Source organism: Anas platyrhynchos, chromosome 6, assembly GCF_047663525.1.
Source record: "Anas platyrhynchos isolate ZD024472 breed Pekin duck chromosome 6, IASCAAS_PekinDuck_T2T, whole genome shotgun sequence".
NCBI lineage: Eukaryota > Metazoa > Chordata > Aves > Anseriformes > Anatidae > Anas > Anas platyrhynchos.
Window position 1 is genome coordinate 24,133,284 of NC_092592.1, and position 16,405 is coordinate 24,149,688.

A 16,405-nucleotide genomic window follows, 5' to 3' on the forward strand; every position below is an offset into this window, starting at 1 on the left:
AACTAACTAATTAAACTTTCTCTTTTAGAATATTTTGAAGAAAAATGCAGTTTGAAATTTTATTTTGGTACTTTGGCAATTGGCATTTTAAAAATATCCTCTTCTTATTGAACAATATGTATCTAGAGATGCACAAGATATGTGCTTTCTTGTTTGTGTAAGATGGCATACAGCACAGTCCTGACACTTGTATCTGTAAATTTTAGCTAAGTACAAGGATCTAAAAGAATGCGTGAACCAGATATCGCTGTATTGGAAAAAGCAGCATTGTGTAGTATGCTGTGGTTGCCAGCCAATTAGCATATGTCACACAAACACTTTTATCAATTGTAGTAAATCATCTTACGTGAGTTTAACTTTTATTATGGCTCATCTGATGTGTCATAGTACAACCAGGAAATACATGTCCTCATTTCACTGGTATGTGCAGCACATACCTCAAGATTCTACAAACTGTACACCTTTTGTTAATCTGTACCAGAAGTATTAAAGATTTTTTTTTTTTCCTGAAGTGGTAAATTAAATATATACGTAATTTAATTTTGTTTAAGGATTGCCTTTTTTTCCCTACCCTTTTCACCCAACGCTTAGACTTCATTGCGTTCTCTGAAACTTCAAAGTGACAGGCTTTGAAAAATGTTCAGTGTATCATATTGAGAAGAGGAAGATTATACCTATCATATCTAAAAATACTGGTTGATTATCTTCCTCCTACTAAGAGTATCGCCTATCAGTTCATTATTCTTGAGTACTAGAATTTATGTGTATTTTTGACTACATTGCTATCAGTAAATCACATTTAGCTTTTGTCAGGCAAGTCAGCATAGCAGCATAACTTTAAGTGAGGGAAAAAACAAAAGTTGTTCTTGATTGCTACAGTATTGATTTACAATTTCAAGTTTTTTCCTCATATAAGATGACCTCATGTTTTGTGTGGGCTGTACAAATACTTGGTCCAGATCTTTATCTTAGTTGGCATAAGGAATACATCCATACAGGGCTGGCTTACGATTCATAATTCTTTATCATGTTTTGTCTGTATGTATTCTGCTCCAAGATCTACTTACACTGGAGATTGAGTTCTTCATTAATCATTAGTGTCTTTCTTGAACCCCCATGGCTTTTAAGGCTGCCACCTTCTCTGAAAAAAGGTATAAAGAGAGCACATAAATATATTCAGACTGAGGAATTCAGTTATTTTCCATAGATTAGTTTGTCTTATAAATAGCTCTTTAAGTTATGTCAGTTTAGATTTTAGTGGGCTTTATTGGTTAGCAGTGTTCAGTATTTGGGAGGTTTAGGTAGACAATCACCAGTAAATGTATTAGTTATCTATCATCCTGTGGCATAGAGTTCTTCAGAACAATAATGATTTCAAATTCCTTCTGGGTGTAAATGGAAGTCATGGTTCATACAAGTTCTGTTAGTTTGGAAAACAAACACAAAGCCATGTGTAAAATATCTTTGCAAGTTGGATCAATGTGTCCTTTGCAAAGGATCACTGTCATCTCATCGCAGACTTCAAGAACGTCTCTATCATGAATGGAGCCAAGATCCCAAGAGCAGGCAGAGGGAATTAAATTCTCCTCAAAGCATTTCAGACATACCTTTCTTGAAACACGGGGAAACGTTTTCTGAAGGAGGCTAGCACTAACTGATTACAGGAAAAAAAGAAAAAAAAAAACAACACGCTATTGTATTGATACCAAGCCAATGGTAATCATTTTGAAAAACTTTGTGATATACTTTTTAGAGTTTCTATTTCAATACATTTTCCGAATAAGATAGACTTAGGGCCTATCAGTTCCAAAATCAATATTGACAAATGCCAACTATGTTTGTAACATTTCTTCCAAATTTTTTGTTCTTTATCAGTTACTGAAAATTGGCATCAGGTAAGAAAAACTGAAAACATAGAGACACTGCTGATCCTACCAAAAAGGAGGCTTACAAAAAAAAATAATAAATTAAAGACCAACCACTTTATTATAAGAGTTAACACAAGAGGAATTCCATTTCACTTGCTGTTCTTTACTAAAACAGATTTATCCCTAAGCTCAGTTTTGTAAAGGCAAGTCAGATAAGGTCTATGATAAACCAAACTCTTATGTTACTTACCGCAGCAACTTTCAGCTGAATTTCCATATGGCCATTATTTGTGACTATGTTAGACTTAATGATTTAGTCATCATACTAGCTTCTCAGCTTTTTTTCCCTCCACATATTTTTAAATTGAGAATCTCCAATTAATGGCATTTCCAAGATAACAAGCAATTCTTAGCCTTGTAGTTCTCATCAGTGTTGTCATCATGTGCCAGTAATTGGTACAGTTTCTCCTGACAAAGGTAGAGAGAGTATCATCTCCATCTTCAGCATGGTGTAGATACCAAGATTATGAGATACCAGATTCTGTGCTTCAAGAGCTTGGTTGACAGCAGCATGTTTCACAGATTCCTGTGAAGCTTGGGCAAAATATGGTTATTTAGATTCTCACTCAAGTTGTCTACGAAGTACTTGTTGTACAACTTTTGTTTCAGACTTATGCTATCTTTTGATTTCAGGCTTAATAAATTATTTTTTTTATACATTTGATTTATATCACCTAGTCCTAATATCTCTACACTTAATTGCTTTGGTGTTCTTTACCTCAATTACACAGAATAGTTGTGCCCCCCAAAATGTTTTTTTGTTTGTTTGTTTTGTTGTTGTTTTTTGTTTGTTTGGTTTTTTTGTGTGTTTTTTTTGTTTGTTTTTTGTTATGAAGTAGAAAGCACCTCCTTTGTTAATGAATGGGATAGATCTAATTTTCTTCAGTGAATTACTGTCATTCATGGCAATATTTCCTTTTCTAGACTATCTTCAATAAAAAGTCTTGCAAAAAATAAATGTTTTCACACGGTCTTATGTTTCCTTTCCTTTCTTTTTTATTTTTTTTTAAACAGGGATTATAGTACATAGTATATTATAGTATAAACTAAAGAGCCTTCTCCATCATGGTTTTGTGCCACATTGTCTTCTCTTTTGATTTTCCTATTGTGCTCAGAGTAGGACGTTTTTTTTGGTTACCTTGTTTTTCTTTGCTCAAGAAGAGCAAGATAAATGAATTACTCAATACTTGGACTGCCTGTTTCAGAAAGAAAAGCTTACTTCACCCTAGCTTTCTCATGAGCAGTGTATCAAAATTTCATATTAATCAGCCATACTGACTGTTTTTTTCTATTCAAATGACGTGGCATGTTCTTGAGCCATTTGGGGGGGGGGGGGAGCAGGGAGGGTAATCTTCAGGACTATTCATAGTATCTGAAAAGTAAAGGTACAGTAATTAATGTTTGAAGATAAGCAGGAATATTTTTAGAGGGTATTAAATAATGTTGTTTGGCCAGCTAATGAAAATCTGTTTCTGTACATTATAAATACTCAAATGCTGTTGTTGGCTGTTTGCAAGTAATTCATGTGAGGACTCTGGTAGGGCTTCTATTTGTTCCTCAGCATCTGTTCCTCTCAGTCATGTTAACAAAAATTTTTTTTACAAATCTCTTTGTATAAAATATATGGTCTAAAAGTTATTGGGACTTGTGCTTTAATTTAAGCATGTCCATAAGTGCTCTGTTGGACTGGCAGGGATACTTCTGTTTGGGTGATGAAACTCTTAGTATTCTGCATGTATTCTACATGTGAGTGTATTGACCACATAAAGTCTAAGGGACCTGATTTTAAAATCTTCATATGAAAATAGTGTAGTAGCAAGGTGTTTTGTTTTTGAGCATTAGTTACAAAAAGAATATAGAAAAGTGAAAAAGTCTTGTAGGTACAGAACACAGGCTCACTGATTCAGGCTCACTTATCTTCACTAGATTTCTTACCCTGGGGAAGTGTTAGGAAATGCATGTGCAAAAATCAATTAGGTGCAGTAATGTAAATTAATGCAGTAAATGCAGTAAATTATAAAAATGATGTGATATAAGAAGAGTTCTGTGATTACAGGTTCTTGTATCTGTATGCCAGTGCTAAATACCTCACACCTCGAGTTTAAGAAAAAACATACTTGTGTCCTGAGGGTTGAACTGTGCTCTCATAACATCACAGTTCTCAGCTCTGTTCTGGGGACCTCATGTGTAGAGGACAGCATTGTGCCTCACTTACTGGACTTGTTTGGCAGGACTTCTGGGCTTTCTGAACTCATTTTACCAGATCATCAGCAATTTGTCATGCATCCAGCACTGCTAGAGCCATTTAGCATGGGGAGAGTGCCAAGAGCTAGTCAGAGCTCTGCCTGTCTGCCTTAAAGGATAAAGTTCATTGCAATTGCAACCAAATCTATGAAGTTGATGTTCTTCAGTCAGTGTTTTAAACCAGTTTGAGGGGGAAAACAAACAAACAAAAACACCTACACAGAGGTTTAATACCTGTGTGTATTACCAGAGTCAGCTGAAGTGTAATAACTCTTCTGGGCATTCTAAGGTAAAGGTAAGTGCAGACCTAGCTTGTTAGATGTTTGTTGCTGGTGTTTTTGTTGTTGTTGTTTGTTTGTTTGTTTTTTAAAAAGCACCAAGATTATCCTTAAAGATTTTCAAATAATTAAGATTTACTAGTTTGCTTTAGAGGTGATTTTAGTTCTTTAAGTAATTGATGAAAGAAATAACAGTGTTTCAGCAGAAAACATACTGCAATTGCAGCAGTCCATTTGTTTTTTTCTTAGTCCATTTACTGAAGAGATCTTGTTCCAGTTTAGGTAGAGTAATAATAAACGGGATTGAGTTTACCTCCATTCCGAATGTTATAACACAGTAATAATAGCAGGTATATTTATTCTTGTCAGGTCATGCTCCATTTTCTTATTAATGACAGTAAAATCTGAAGTCTGTAATTAATCATTTGGAAGCAACAGTGGTGTAGCACCTTCTTTAGTTTAGTTTCAGTTTATTGGGTTTTAAATTCAGACTGTTGTTGGTTTTGGTTCATTTAGACTTGCAGTGGTCATGATCCTGATTTTTCATGGTAAGGTTCAAGTATTAAAGGTTTACTGTAATTTCTGTCACTGCTTTTGAAGGCCATAAGTTAAAAGGGAAGCATAGCTACTTTGAACCTGTGTACAATTTCTACGAACTTTTCTCTTAAAAGCAGTATTTACAACAGTATTTTCAGTTGCCAACAACTCTGTTGGAAAGCAAACAATGCAGGCGAATCATTTTCAGATCATCTGAAGTGATGATTTGCTCCTGCTGGACTACTACGCCACAGAATGGGCTATCTCAGAACCTATTCTTTGTATACATGTGCTGCATGGCATGTTTTTTTGCATTTTACCACGCCATGTCAATTGTAAGTTGTAAAAACACCACATATTCTAAAGCAATGCTTGTCTAAGCTGCTCTGCTGGACTTGGTATCTCGGCAGAGCAGAACTAGCTATGGCTTTGAGGAACAATAAGTGGATAAGGTACATTGCAGTTATTTGCTTTGAAATAATACTCTTTAAACTTTGATGTATTAAGTAGTTAGCTGGCATCACTATATTGTGTTCAATCAGTGTTACTTAGAACTTAGTTTTTCTTACTTTTTTTCCTTTTTTGTCCCTCAGTTTGTAAGACTTGTATCGTTCAGCACTTTGAAGACAGCAATGACTGTCCCAGGTGTGGCAACCAAGTGCATGAGACCAATCCACTAGAAATGTTAAGGTAAGGTGACATTGCACAACATTTGTTGAAATGGAAGGACAAACAAACAAAACCAACAACTTTTAATGTCCTTATCCTGAAACGGAATTCAATTTTTTGCCTGTTAGTAAAATGTATGTGTTGACTGTGCTTGACCACAGCTTCCGTCAGTTTTTCATCTCTCAACAAATTATAAATTGGGATTTTTCACATATAATACAAGGGGGAAAGACAAGGGAAAGTCACAGTAAGGCTTGAGTATATTGTACAAATGAAATTAAATGTTTTAAAACCTTTATTAAACAAAGAAATGAACCAAGAACCTTTTACGCTTTATATGAACAGAAGTTCAATAGTCCTTTTTACCTTTCCTCCTCCCCTAGATTTAGGGGATTCCAGACTGCATGCAACCTTTTTCTTCTTAGAGCAAAGCAATGTAGAAAAAGGATCATGCAAATAACTGAATGTTTTCCAAGGGGTTGGTTTACCAATCTGAATTGACAATGCTGTCAGATTAATCAAAAGAGAGTTGTGAAAGGTTTTGACACTGAAATTGTCATTGGGAGATTGTATTTTTAATATCACAATAACATACACATCTTTGTTCAGACAACTCTTTTTCTTGAAATTCTGCATTCTCTTCTGGTGATGTTATGTTGAAACAAAGTGATTGCCGTCCTACAAGTATAGTACAGAGAAATCAAGAAATGTCATCAATAGTAGAATTTCAAGTTTTCCTAGAATGATGAAGTGCTTCCCCCATCCTTATCGCTTCCCACCTTCCCCAAGAAATACAAATTTACTTGCTTTCTACAGTATACGTGTTGGGAGTCTGTTGGAGGTGAAGGACTTCAGAAGAGAAATTCTTTGGGAGAAAATTAGCTGAAGAAAAGAAACACTGTTTAATATATTCATTACAGAACACGTGCTTGCTAAAGCAACACACTAATAAGTATTTCTCATTTCTGTCAAAGGATCCATTGTACTCTCCTCATCTGTTTTTCTTCAGTTTGCTTTTTAGAATGTTTTACAGGCTCAACTTTCTTACATCGTATAGTTGCTCCTTCCATATATGTCTGTGTCACCTAATATGATCCAAGCAATTTTAGGAGAGGTGTTCCATACTTGATCTTCCAGATGGATTTTTACATGCCTAGTATTTCGATTATTCAGATAACAAACTTAACTGTCCAAACATTTGGAGAGTGAGCAACAGCCCAATCATGTATGTGAGAACTGACTATTTGTTTATTTTTAATGGAAACTGGCTTATTTTAGCTGGAAAAGAATTTGAATCAGTGATGAGCTGGATCTTCAGAGGAATCTGGAGACACCAAAGCAGTAAAAAGGAAACTAGATGTTTCTTGGTTGCTGTGTGTGCAGTGAAAATGAGTAAAATTAATCAGCTGCTACCCAGGCAAGGCTATCCTGAGTGGCTTATGCCAGTGCTTAAAATCATAATTTAATGTTAGTGATTGGCCCTAAGGAAGCATTGCTTCCTTCTCACAGCTACCTTTGGTCTTCTGTACAAGTGTAAAAGTTTTGTTGTTGTTGTTGTTGTTTTTAAAAAAAAAGGGGTACCATTTTTCATTTAGCGTGTAATACTGTTGTGAACTTAGGAAGAAATATTCCTGTGTCAACGCTAAAATATTTACATCTGCGGTTTGCTAGAGGTGGTATTATTTCCTGATTTCCTTGTGTTTGCTATAATTTGTCATATTTGCTTTGATTTTTATGATGGATATGTGTGTGCACATTCCCAGATATGCATGCTTCACTTAGATTCTAAGAGGGTAGGTGAGAAAGATTAAATTCAGCAACTCTAAGTGGTGCCATTAAGTCTTTGTCATCCAAATGTTTTTGGACTGTAGGGTTAAAAGGGTTTATGTAGATATTTACCACGAGTATTTTTTTGATCTCCTGTCAGCATCTGATGCACTGTGTCTGCCATAACAGGAGATGCTGTTACACAGTACAGAAGACTGCTAATAGTCTGAAAACAAAAGCATTTTAGAAATATGTCTTTTATTGTGACAGGACTATTTCAGAGGAGCTGAAAAGGGGCGTTTTCTGAAATGTCTTGTAGATGTTTAGTAAAATAATAACATGCTTTAAGCAGGAAATGCTCGAAGGGTGAGAAAAGTTAAGATCACAAGCCAGAAATGTGGGAAGACCTATTTTCTCTGCAATTATTTCCTGAAACTCCTTTTAGAGTAATGGGGTTTATTTGTCGACAAACTGCATATAACTAGTAGTTTGCTGGTTTTACTTTAGAAAACAGTTTTAACCATTTGCTAAACAAACTATTGGAAGAGCACATGAGCAATGTAATGGAATTATCTTTTCTGGAAGTTGCCTGAACAACTTCATACATGAATTATACTCTCTCTTTAGAGAGATCAGCCCCATCACTGCTCAAGAGTGCAGTATGTTTCCAAGAAATGGCACTGTACACTCTAAATAGTGTTTTTAGCTGAGATGTTTCAGATAAACTTTATAAACTACTTTATAAACTCGATTCTGAGTAACTTCACAGCTGTTTGAGTTTTTTAGATACATCCTTCAGTTAGCAGTATTTCAGGTCTGTTGAAACTATAAGCATAAGTCTGAAATTCAACATTGAGCTCTAAAATGAAATTTCACAAAGAGTGTTAAATTCTGGAATTCTCTTTCCTAATTTTGTACAATTATTTATTATCAATATTCAGTAGAAAATTTGTTGGTTATACCACAAAAGCATGCTTCTTAGCACGCTTCTCTGAATGCAGGCTTTCCTGAGTAACAGTCTTCATTTGCTTCATTTCAGATGATTAGCAATTATCAGAGTTGCTTTGATCATAAAAGTCATACAAAATCATAGAAGAGGGGAAAAAATACACAAAGCTGTCATAATTGCTTGGTGGTTATTTCCATGCATTCTGTTTTGATAGTTGGAAGATATGGGGGTGCAAAGAGGTGTCTAAAATATAAACGTTTTTGGTTCAGCTTTAACAGGAAGTATCATAGTAAACAACTGAGACCAACTTCAGAGCTATCTCAAGTAGTTTCATTTTGGAACGGATTTGTTCAAGTCACAGAAATACAAATTTCTTAGAGTTCTCATAGGCTTGGAGGGTAGGAGCATCATTGGATGTACCTGAAATCGACAATATTTTTACAATTTCCTAAATTTGTCCCTTCATTTTCTAAATTCGTCACTATAGTTTGAGGTTAGATTTCCTGTACTCAAAGATTGAGTAGGTATTATTTTCTTCCACTTTTTTTTCCCTCTTTATCTACTGGGGTATTTTGCTTTAAATAGTATATATAAGGTAGTAGTAGTTCCTTCTGTTCACTCATTTAAGGAAAAGAAGACCACTGAGTAAAGTTGTGCACTTAAGTTTTGTGCATCATAAATTTACTAAGCATACATCTTTTCTTGCTACTTTGCTTTTGGGCCATTGAAGACCAGTTAAAAGTGCGAAGGGAAAATTCTCAGAAATGAATGTAGAAAAGACAGTATGTATATACCATCCTTAGGAATGGTTGGCAGGATTTTTGATCGAAGGTAGTGAGGTTCTGTCTTGAAGTCCTAATTTCTTTTCTCTTAATGTGTAAGTTACGAAGATTGAAGCTTTCTTGCAAAGTGGAATTGTTTCTAAGTAATAGTATGTTTTCAGTTTCTGGGACAAGTTCACAAGTTCCCAATGGTCCCCTGTAGGAACTTCATAGAAAGTAGTACCATCTAGTTGCATTAGATATTGAGAGGCAAGAGTGAGTATGCCATTTGGAAAGGTAGACCTGTAGGTTCATGTATCAGACAGTCAGTGTTTTGATCTCCCATGAATTTGTTTTCTTTCTCATCCATGAGAAAGTGGTCTCTATGCTTCTTTGCTTTTGGGGCAGTGTATTTCACTTGCTGAAATTTTGTTTGTTTGTTGGTTTTTTGTCTTTATAAGAGAAACAATTTAAAAATGGATCATGGTGGTAGTTTAAATATAAGTATTCTTATTTTATGACTGTCTCCATGAAATGGAGATATTAAAATTTCATCCAGCATTCCTCAACAGTAAAATCATCCTATCTTCCTACTCTGCTACCACTAGTGAAAAAGAGATAGTGAATAGTATTTTATAACAGGCCTATAATGAATTGTTAACAGCACATACACGTACAAATAGAACTTTATATCGTATGTGTATTTTGAGATAGATATGTATCATAATTGAGAAGATTAATTAAGGCAATTAAAAATATAGCAAAGGTGATTATTATATTGTAGTTTCAGGATTAATTTCAAGGTACTTAATTTCTCTGGCTGTATTACTTGGTTTTGTTGTGGGTCTTTGGTAAACTGTGGACAGTGAGTTACTATTCATAAGAGAAGATGTAGAGAGCAAAGAAGAAAAACAAAACAATGAGAGACAGGAAACTGAAGGATAAGTGAGATGGAGTGTAAAAGCAAATGATATACTAAATGGATAGGAGACAAGTAAATCTGGAGAATGGGAAGTAAAATATTTTAGCATCAACAACAAATGTAAATGCACTGTGAACTCTAGAAGGGACTGTCATAGCTATTTTTGACACTGTAGAGCATAATAGATCATATCAGATCAGGGTATCGGAATACATGCCTATGCTGTGTCTTGTTGCCTTCTAGACAAACTCATGGCAGATATAAATAGAACTATTTATGGTGAATTAACTTGGTTACTGCGAACTGTCTAGCCAGAGTAGCATGGATGCTGTATGGGCTTCTTTATACTGCCCACAGCAGTTTGTCTATGTTGTAATGAGTAGGGAACAGGTTCAGTTTTTCCTCAGATGTATTAGAAAGGACTTGAACTCTTAAAATCAGTATGATAATGGAGTGTATCATTTTCATGCTTATTACTCATGACCTGAGCCTTAAGATTCAATATCACTTTTCTAAATTATCTTTGCAGTTTGTTTTTAACTTCTGTTATACAGAAACACTTTACAGAATAATGTGTTGTTTTTTTTTTTGTTTTTTTTTTTTTTTTGTCTTGATGCATTAAAATGTAAACTTCTTGGTAATTTCTGGAAGAAATCCATTCAGGAGGCAGTTGAAATAAGCTTTACTACATGTTTTTTTTTTTCTCTCAAGCTAAAATCAACTACATTTTCCATGATACATTATTTACCAGAAACACACAATTCATTTTATTATTCAAAAGTATTTGTTTTTTAAAGTCAATATGTAAAATGCTAGTTTCTAGTTAATATGAAATGTTTTTTTTCCCTTTGAAAGGCTGGATAACACCTTGGAGGAAATTATATTTAAGCTGGTGCCTGGACTTCGAGAGCGTAAGTTTCTAATTTGGTTTTGGGTACTGGTTTGGGTGGATGGAGGGAATATGACTATTTCTAATGATAAGCCTGTAGTACTGATTTTAAAATTCATATTACTGTTCTTTGATGTTAACTAGAGGAACTGCAGCGAGAAATTGAATTTTGGAAGAAAAACAAACCTCAAGAAAATGGACAAGGTGATGTTTTGTTTTGTTTCTTCCTCCCTCAATGGTACCTCATTCTAGGTAACATTTCAGCTCCTCACGGAGCCCTGATTCTTCAAATGTTAGCGCACGTACATTGTTTTTACTGAATTCAAAGATGATGCAAACTCTTAAAAAATCTATGTAAATATAGTTTGGGCCTTCATTTACTGCTGCTTACCTTTTAACCAGTTGTTTTACAAACCCTAGCTGTTTTACCATTATTTTTGTGTTTCCTTAAGCTCTCACAGTCATCATTCATGCAATTTTCCATTTGAATTCTTAATTTTCCTAATAATACATGCAGTGTAGAATAACTTGAGTCTTTTTTACAGGTTATTTTCTGTTACTAAGTTTGACCAGCTGTGAAGTAGGAGGCTGTCAAGAATTATTTATGACAAGTAGTAAAACAGTGTTCCACATATGCTAAACAATTGTTTTATATAGATTTATTTATTTTTTTTTTTTTTGTAGTTGACCCATGAACTTTGAGAGCTCATTATTGAGCTGCTGAGTCAGGTGTATATCTAACTGTCTTTAGGCCCCTTTAATTTTGCTTTGGAGTTTAATAACATACCATACTTGATTTGGGCTTTTTAAATATTTCTGAAAGGCTCTGCTAAGCTTAAAAAAAAAAAATACAAAACCCACTATTTTTAGTGAAGGATTGTTGTCACATGAATGTCTTGCAATGCTTTTCTGCATTCCATTGTTTGTAATATCTTTTTTTCAACTACAGAATATTTCATTTTCTTTCTTACTGGTTTTGTTCAGTCGCGTTTGGCATCTGTTATAAGCAGCTGAGTTCTTCACCTCAGTTATATAGTTAAATGAAAAGGTACAGGACAGTTTAAGTTATATTAGTTTATTACAACATGTTGTGTTAACATACTTTCTTGGTTTAAAAAATATTCAGAAAATATTTATGAAATACAGACCTGTTGACTGTTTCAAAAAACAGATTTATTGCTATATAAGTAAAGATGCATAGAGGAAAAGTTACATACAATTTGCAAATTTGTAGAATGTGACTTACTTTTAATCAATTTATTCTTCTGGTTGTTACCTTCCATAATTTAATGATAAACCTAATGGAGGTCAGTTACTAAATATAATAAATGGAGTTGTTTTTTGAGTCACAAAGTCTCACAATGTAATTTTAAGCAGCTACAGATGTATCCAGCTTTGTTAGGGAATGTGTCATTGGGCTATAGAAATTTGGCTCTACAAACCATTTGAAAGCCCTGATAATACACTGAGACAAAAAATGATATTTTTTTTCTGATATGAACAAAAATTCAGAACGTTGCCTGAGAATTAATTATTTTATGAGAAAATTTAAGTAAGAAGGAACCGTTTCAGTTGTCAATACTATCCCTTGCTGTCACATAGTCTAGTTCAACAGTCCGCCAGTTATGTACCAAAGGTCCAGTGCAGTTCCCAAACTTAGCATTTAAGATCTGTGATAAAATCCACAAAATTACAATTTTCACATTATCAAAAGGAAGAGAAAGAAAAAAGGCAAAGCATATCTCAGGCATTGGTGATATGCTGCACTAGGAAAGTAGTTACTAGAGAGAATTAATGGATAATTGTGTGATACTGGAAAAAAAAAAAATCCTTCCTGGTACTTTCCAGTCTAAACTGGAGAAAGCAAAGGGCAACCAGCTCTACATTGACTCATTCTCTGGCAATCAGTTTAACACTGACTATCTGAGAAAAACACAGGAAGTAGACAAGTCCCAGGATTTGCAAGGAAGATGAGGGAAAAAATATGACACACCAAACTATGCCTTATGGAAAGAGGGGTGGAGTTAGGGAATTCTTTTATTTTTTTTCTCTCTTCCATTCTTGGCTTGATGTTTTTTAATTGTAGAATGCAGAGTCCATTTTGGTGAAATTAGATTTTATTTTATTTTTTTTAAACTTGTATAATACTGAACTTTAGTATTGTGCCTTTACTGGGCCATCACATTGATTTCTGGAGGTTGCTTCCACAAATAACATTACTTCTAATATCATAGAATCATAGAATATCCTGAGTTGGAAGGGACCCTTAAGGATCATCAAGTCCAACTCTTGACACCGCACAGGTCTACCCAAAAGTTCAGACCATGTGACTAAGTGCACAGTCCAATCTCTTCTTAAATTCAGGCAGGCTCAGCAAGAATATTCTTTAGTAAATAGATTGTTTAGCACCTTTTAGTATATTGAGGAGCATATGTGTTTTTATCAGGATACCTTGTAAGTAAGGCATGACCTTTGTGTTGTGTGTACCTGTTTCTGATTTTATGTTTTAACAATTGGAAATTTGCTAATTTCTTTAGTTCTGTAGCTGGTTTGCTTTACCTTTCAAGACTTTTCAAACCACATAACTAAATCTTCCCCCAAATCTTTTTTTTTTTTTTTCCCATTCTAAACAAGTTAAAATTTGAAGAAAAAAAAAAACTCATCTTGAATATGGAAACTAAATGAATTGTGAACTAATTACTGTGTCTAGAAGCTTAGGAATAGCTTGATATTCACTGAAGTTTTCATTCTATATTCTCACCTTAACTCTTGTAAGTGATCTAAAAAGTTTGTGGTAAGCATAGGAAAACAGCTAAATTCAATTTTTAACTTTTCCAGGAAATGCATAAGTAGCTTATCCAAGTGACTTGGGCATAACTTGTGATAATGTTTTATTCCAATAGGGAGCAGACTGTGTTTTAAATCAAAATAAGTAAGTTGGGAATACAAAAAATTATGAATATATATGACACTGTATACTGTATTTCAAAAATGTAAAAATTAGTCCTTTTCATGGTTCTTTGTATGGTTATTTTTTTAACCTATGCCAGACCCTCATGTAGATAGCCTTGCTAGTTTTAGGATTTAGTATTCAGAAATTCAAATTCAGAAAGGGTACCAGTTTTCAAACTTTTAGAACTTCTGAAAAGTTGGATGTTTAATCATTGCCTGCCACATAGAAATGTTTTATGTGTGTTTTACATTAAAATTTCAGTAGTAAAGCTTCATTTTAAGAGATTTTTTTATTTGATCAATATAAGTATATACTGATGATATATAGTTGTGTTGTTTTAACATGAAGAAAAATACACTATTGAAAATGAAGTAGGAAAAAGTTTTTTTTGTTTGTTTTCAGTTAATGTTTGTTGCCACTGTGACTTTTAATTGTTTTACACTTAACTAATACAGTCTGCATATTTTACAGATGAAAGCCCCAAAGCTGATAAACCCAAAGTAGATGAGGAATGTGATGAAAATGAAGAAGATAAAGACTATCACAGGAGTGACCCACAGATTGCTATCTGCCTTGACTGTTTACGCAACAATGGGCAGTCGGGAGATAATGTAGTAAAAGTGAGTAGTAAAAACAATCTGTGTTGTTATTGTTGGAAGAATAGCAGGAACCAAATCATTCTGTAACAATTAGCAATAAATTTTAATAAGAGATCATTAGGGGGTGGGGTTGCCCTTTATGTGAGGGAGCAATTAGAGTGTACCCAGCTCCAGCTGGGGAAGAGTGAAGGACAAGTGGAGAGCTTGATGGTAAGAATTGAGGGGTGGGCTGGTATGGGAGACACGGGTCCGGTCTTGTTCAACATCTTTATCGACAACCTTGATGAGGGAATAGTGTCTGCCCTCAGCAAGTACGCCGATGACACAAAGCTGGGAGGAGTGGCTGACAGGCCTGAAGACTGTGCTGCCATTCAGCGAGACCTGGACTGGCTGGAGAGATGGGCAGGAAGAAACCAAATGAGATTTAATAAGAGCAAGTGTAGAGTCCTGCACCTGGGAAGGAACAACCTGAAGTATCAGTACAGGCTGGGGGACGACCTCCTGGAGAGGAGCTCTGAGGAGAAGGACCTGGGGGTCCTGGTGGATGACAGGTTGACCATGAGCCAGCACTGTGCCTTTGTGGCCAAGAGGGCTAATGGGATCCTGGCGTGCATTAAAAGGAGTGTGGCCAGCAGGTCAAGGGAGGTGATCCTCCCCCTCTACTCTGCCCTGGTCAGACCTCACCTGGAGTACTGTGTCCAGTTCTGGGCTCCCCAGTACAAGAAAGACAGGGATCTCCTGGAAAGTCCAGCGGAGGGCCACAAAGATGATACGGGGCCTGGAGCATCTTCCTTATGAGGAAAGGCTGAGAGAACTGGGTCTGTTCAGCCTGGAGAAGAGAAGACTGAGAGGGGATCTCCTCAGTATATATAAATACCTGAGGGGTGGGGGACAGAAGGATGTAGCCAACCTCTTCTCAGTGGTTTGTGGGGATAGGACAAGGGGCAGTGGCTGCAAGTTAGAACACAGGAAGTTCCACACTGACATCCGAAAGAACTTCTTTAGGGTGAGGGTGATGGAGCATTGGAACCGGCTGCTCAGGGAGGTTGTGGAGTCTTCTTCTCTGGAGATATTCAAGGCCTGTCTGGACGCCTACCTGGGCAGCCTGCTCTGAGGAACCTGCTTTGGCAGGGGCGTTGGACCCTATGATCTTTTGAGGTCTCTTCCAACCCCTACAGTTCTGTGATTCTGTGATTGTTGATAACCTGTCTCCACTTCTACATTCATTTAGTCCTTTTGTTTGAGACAATTCAGTGCATTTCAGAATTAAAAAAAAAAAAAAAAAAAAAGTTTTCTTGTTTATCTTTTTGGTAGATTATACCAAAAAGCATCGATGGTAGATATTACGGATAGATTATAGATAGATATGTATTACCCAGCAGATTACAGAATACCACACAAATATTAAAAAAAGTTAGCTGTAGGTGAGCTACCTCATGCTTTCAGGATTGTCGTCAGCATAATGTTCTTCATATATGTTGTGCCTTGAATGACTGGGATCCAAATCTTCTTTCAAAGAAGTGAACAGAAATGAACCTATGGTGCTATTATGGATTAAAAGACTGCAGTAAAATATTTTTGTTCAACCAGTAATCATTACTTACAGCTAGCTCTTCTTGACAAAAGATTGCTTACATGCTATTTAATGAAGAACAAGAATGCATGATTCCATAATTTCTAACATACTTTTTCTGTTTTGTTGTTGCTTTAGGGTTTAATGAAGAAATTTATCCGCTGTTCCACTCGAGTGACTGTGGGAACTATTAAAAAGTTTCTCAGCTTAAAATTAAAACTTCCAAGTTCTTACGAGGTACATTTGAAAGAACAATGCTTGTATTTTTATTGCATTGCAAAATATTAGATTTTTATGAAACTCAATCATATTTAAACTTGAGGAATATCTTTAAGT

The 16,405-nt window shown here is 35.2% G+C and overlaps 1 protein-coding gene across 4 annotated transcripts in view; it reads left to right on the forward strand.

Moving 5' to 3' along the window:
• Positions 1-16,405, forward strand: part of PCGF5 (polycomb group ring finger 5) — a 63,815-nt gene that overhangs the window by 31,947 nt on the left and 15,463 nt on the right. For all 4 annotated transcript variants that reach the window (XM_072039600.1, XM_072039601.1, XM_027459868.3 and 1 more), the window contains exons 3-7: positions 5,581-5,677; positions 10,911-10,966; positions 11,089-11,148; positions 14,369-14,517; positions 16,208-16,306. In XM_072039600.1, coding sequence (XP_071895701.1) covers positions 5,581-5,677; positions 10,911-10,966; positions 11,089-11,148; positions 14,369-14,517; positions 16,208-16,306 — 461 coding nt within the window. The remainder of the gene's footprint in view (positions 1-5,580; positions 5,678-10,910; positions 10,967-11,088; positions 11,149-14,368; positions 14,518-16,207; positions 16,307-16,405) is intronic.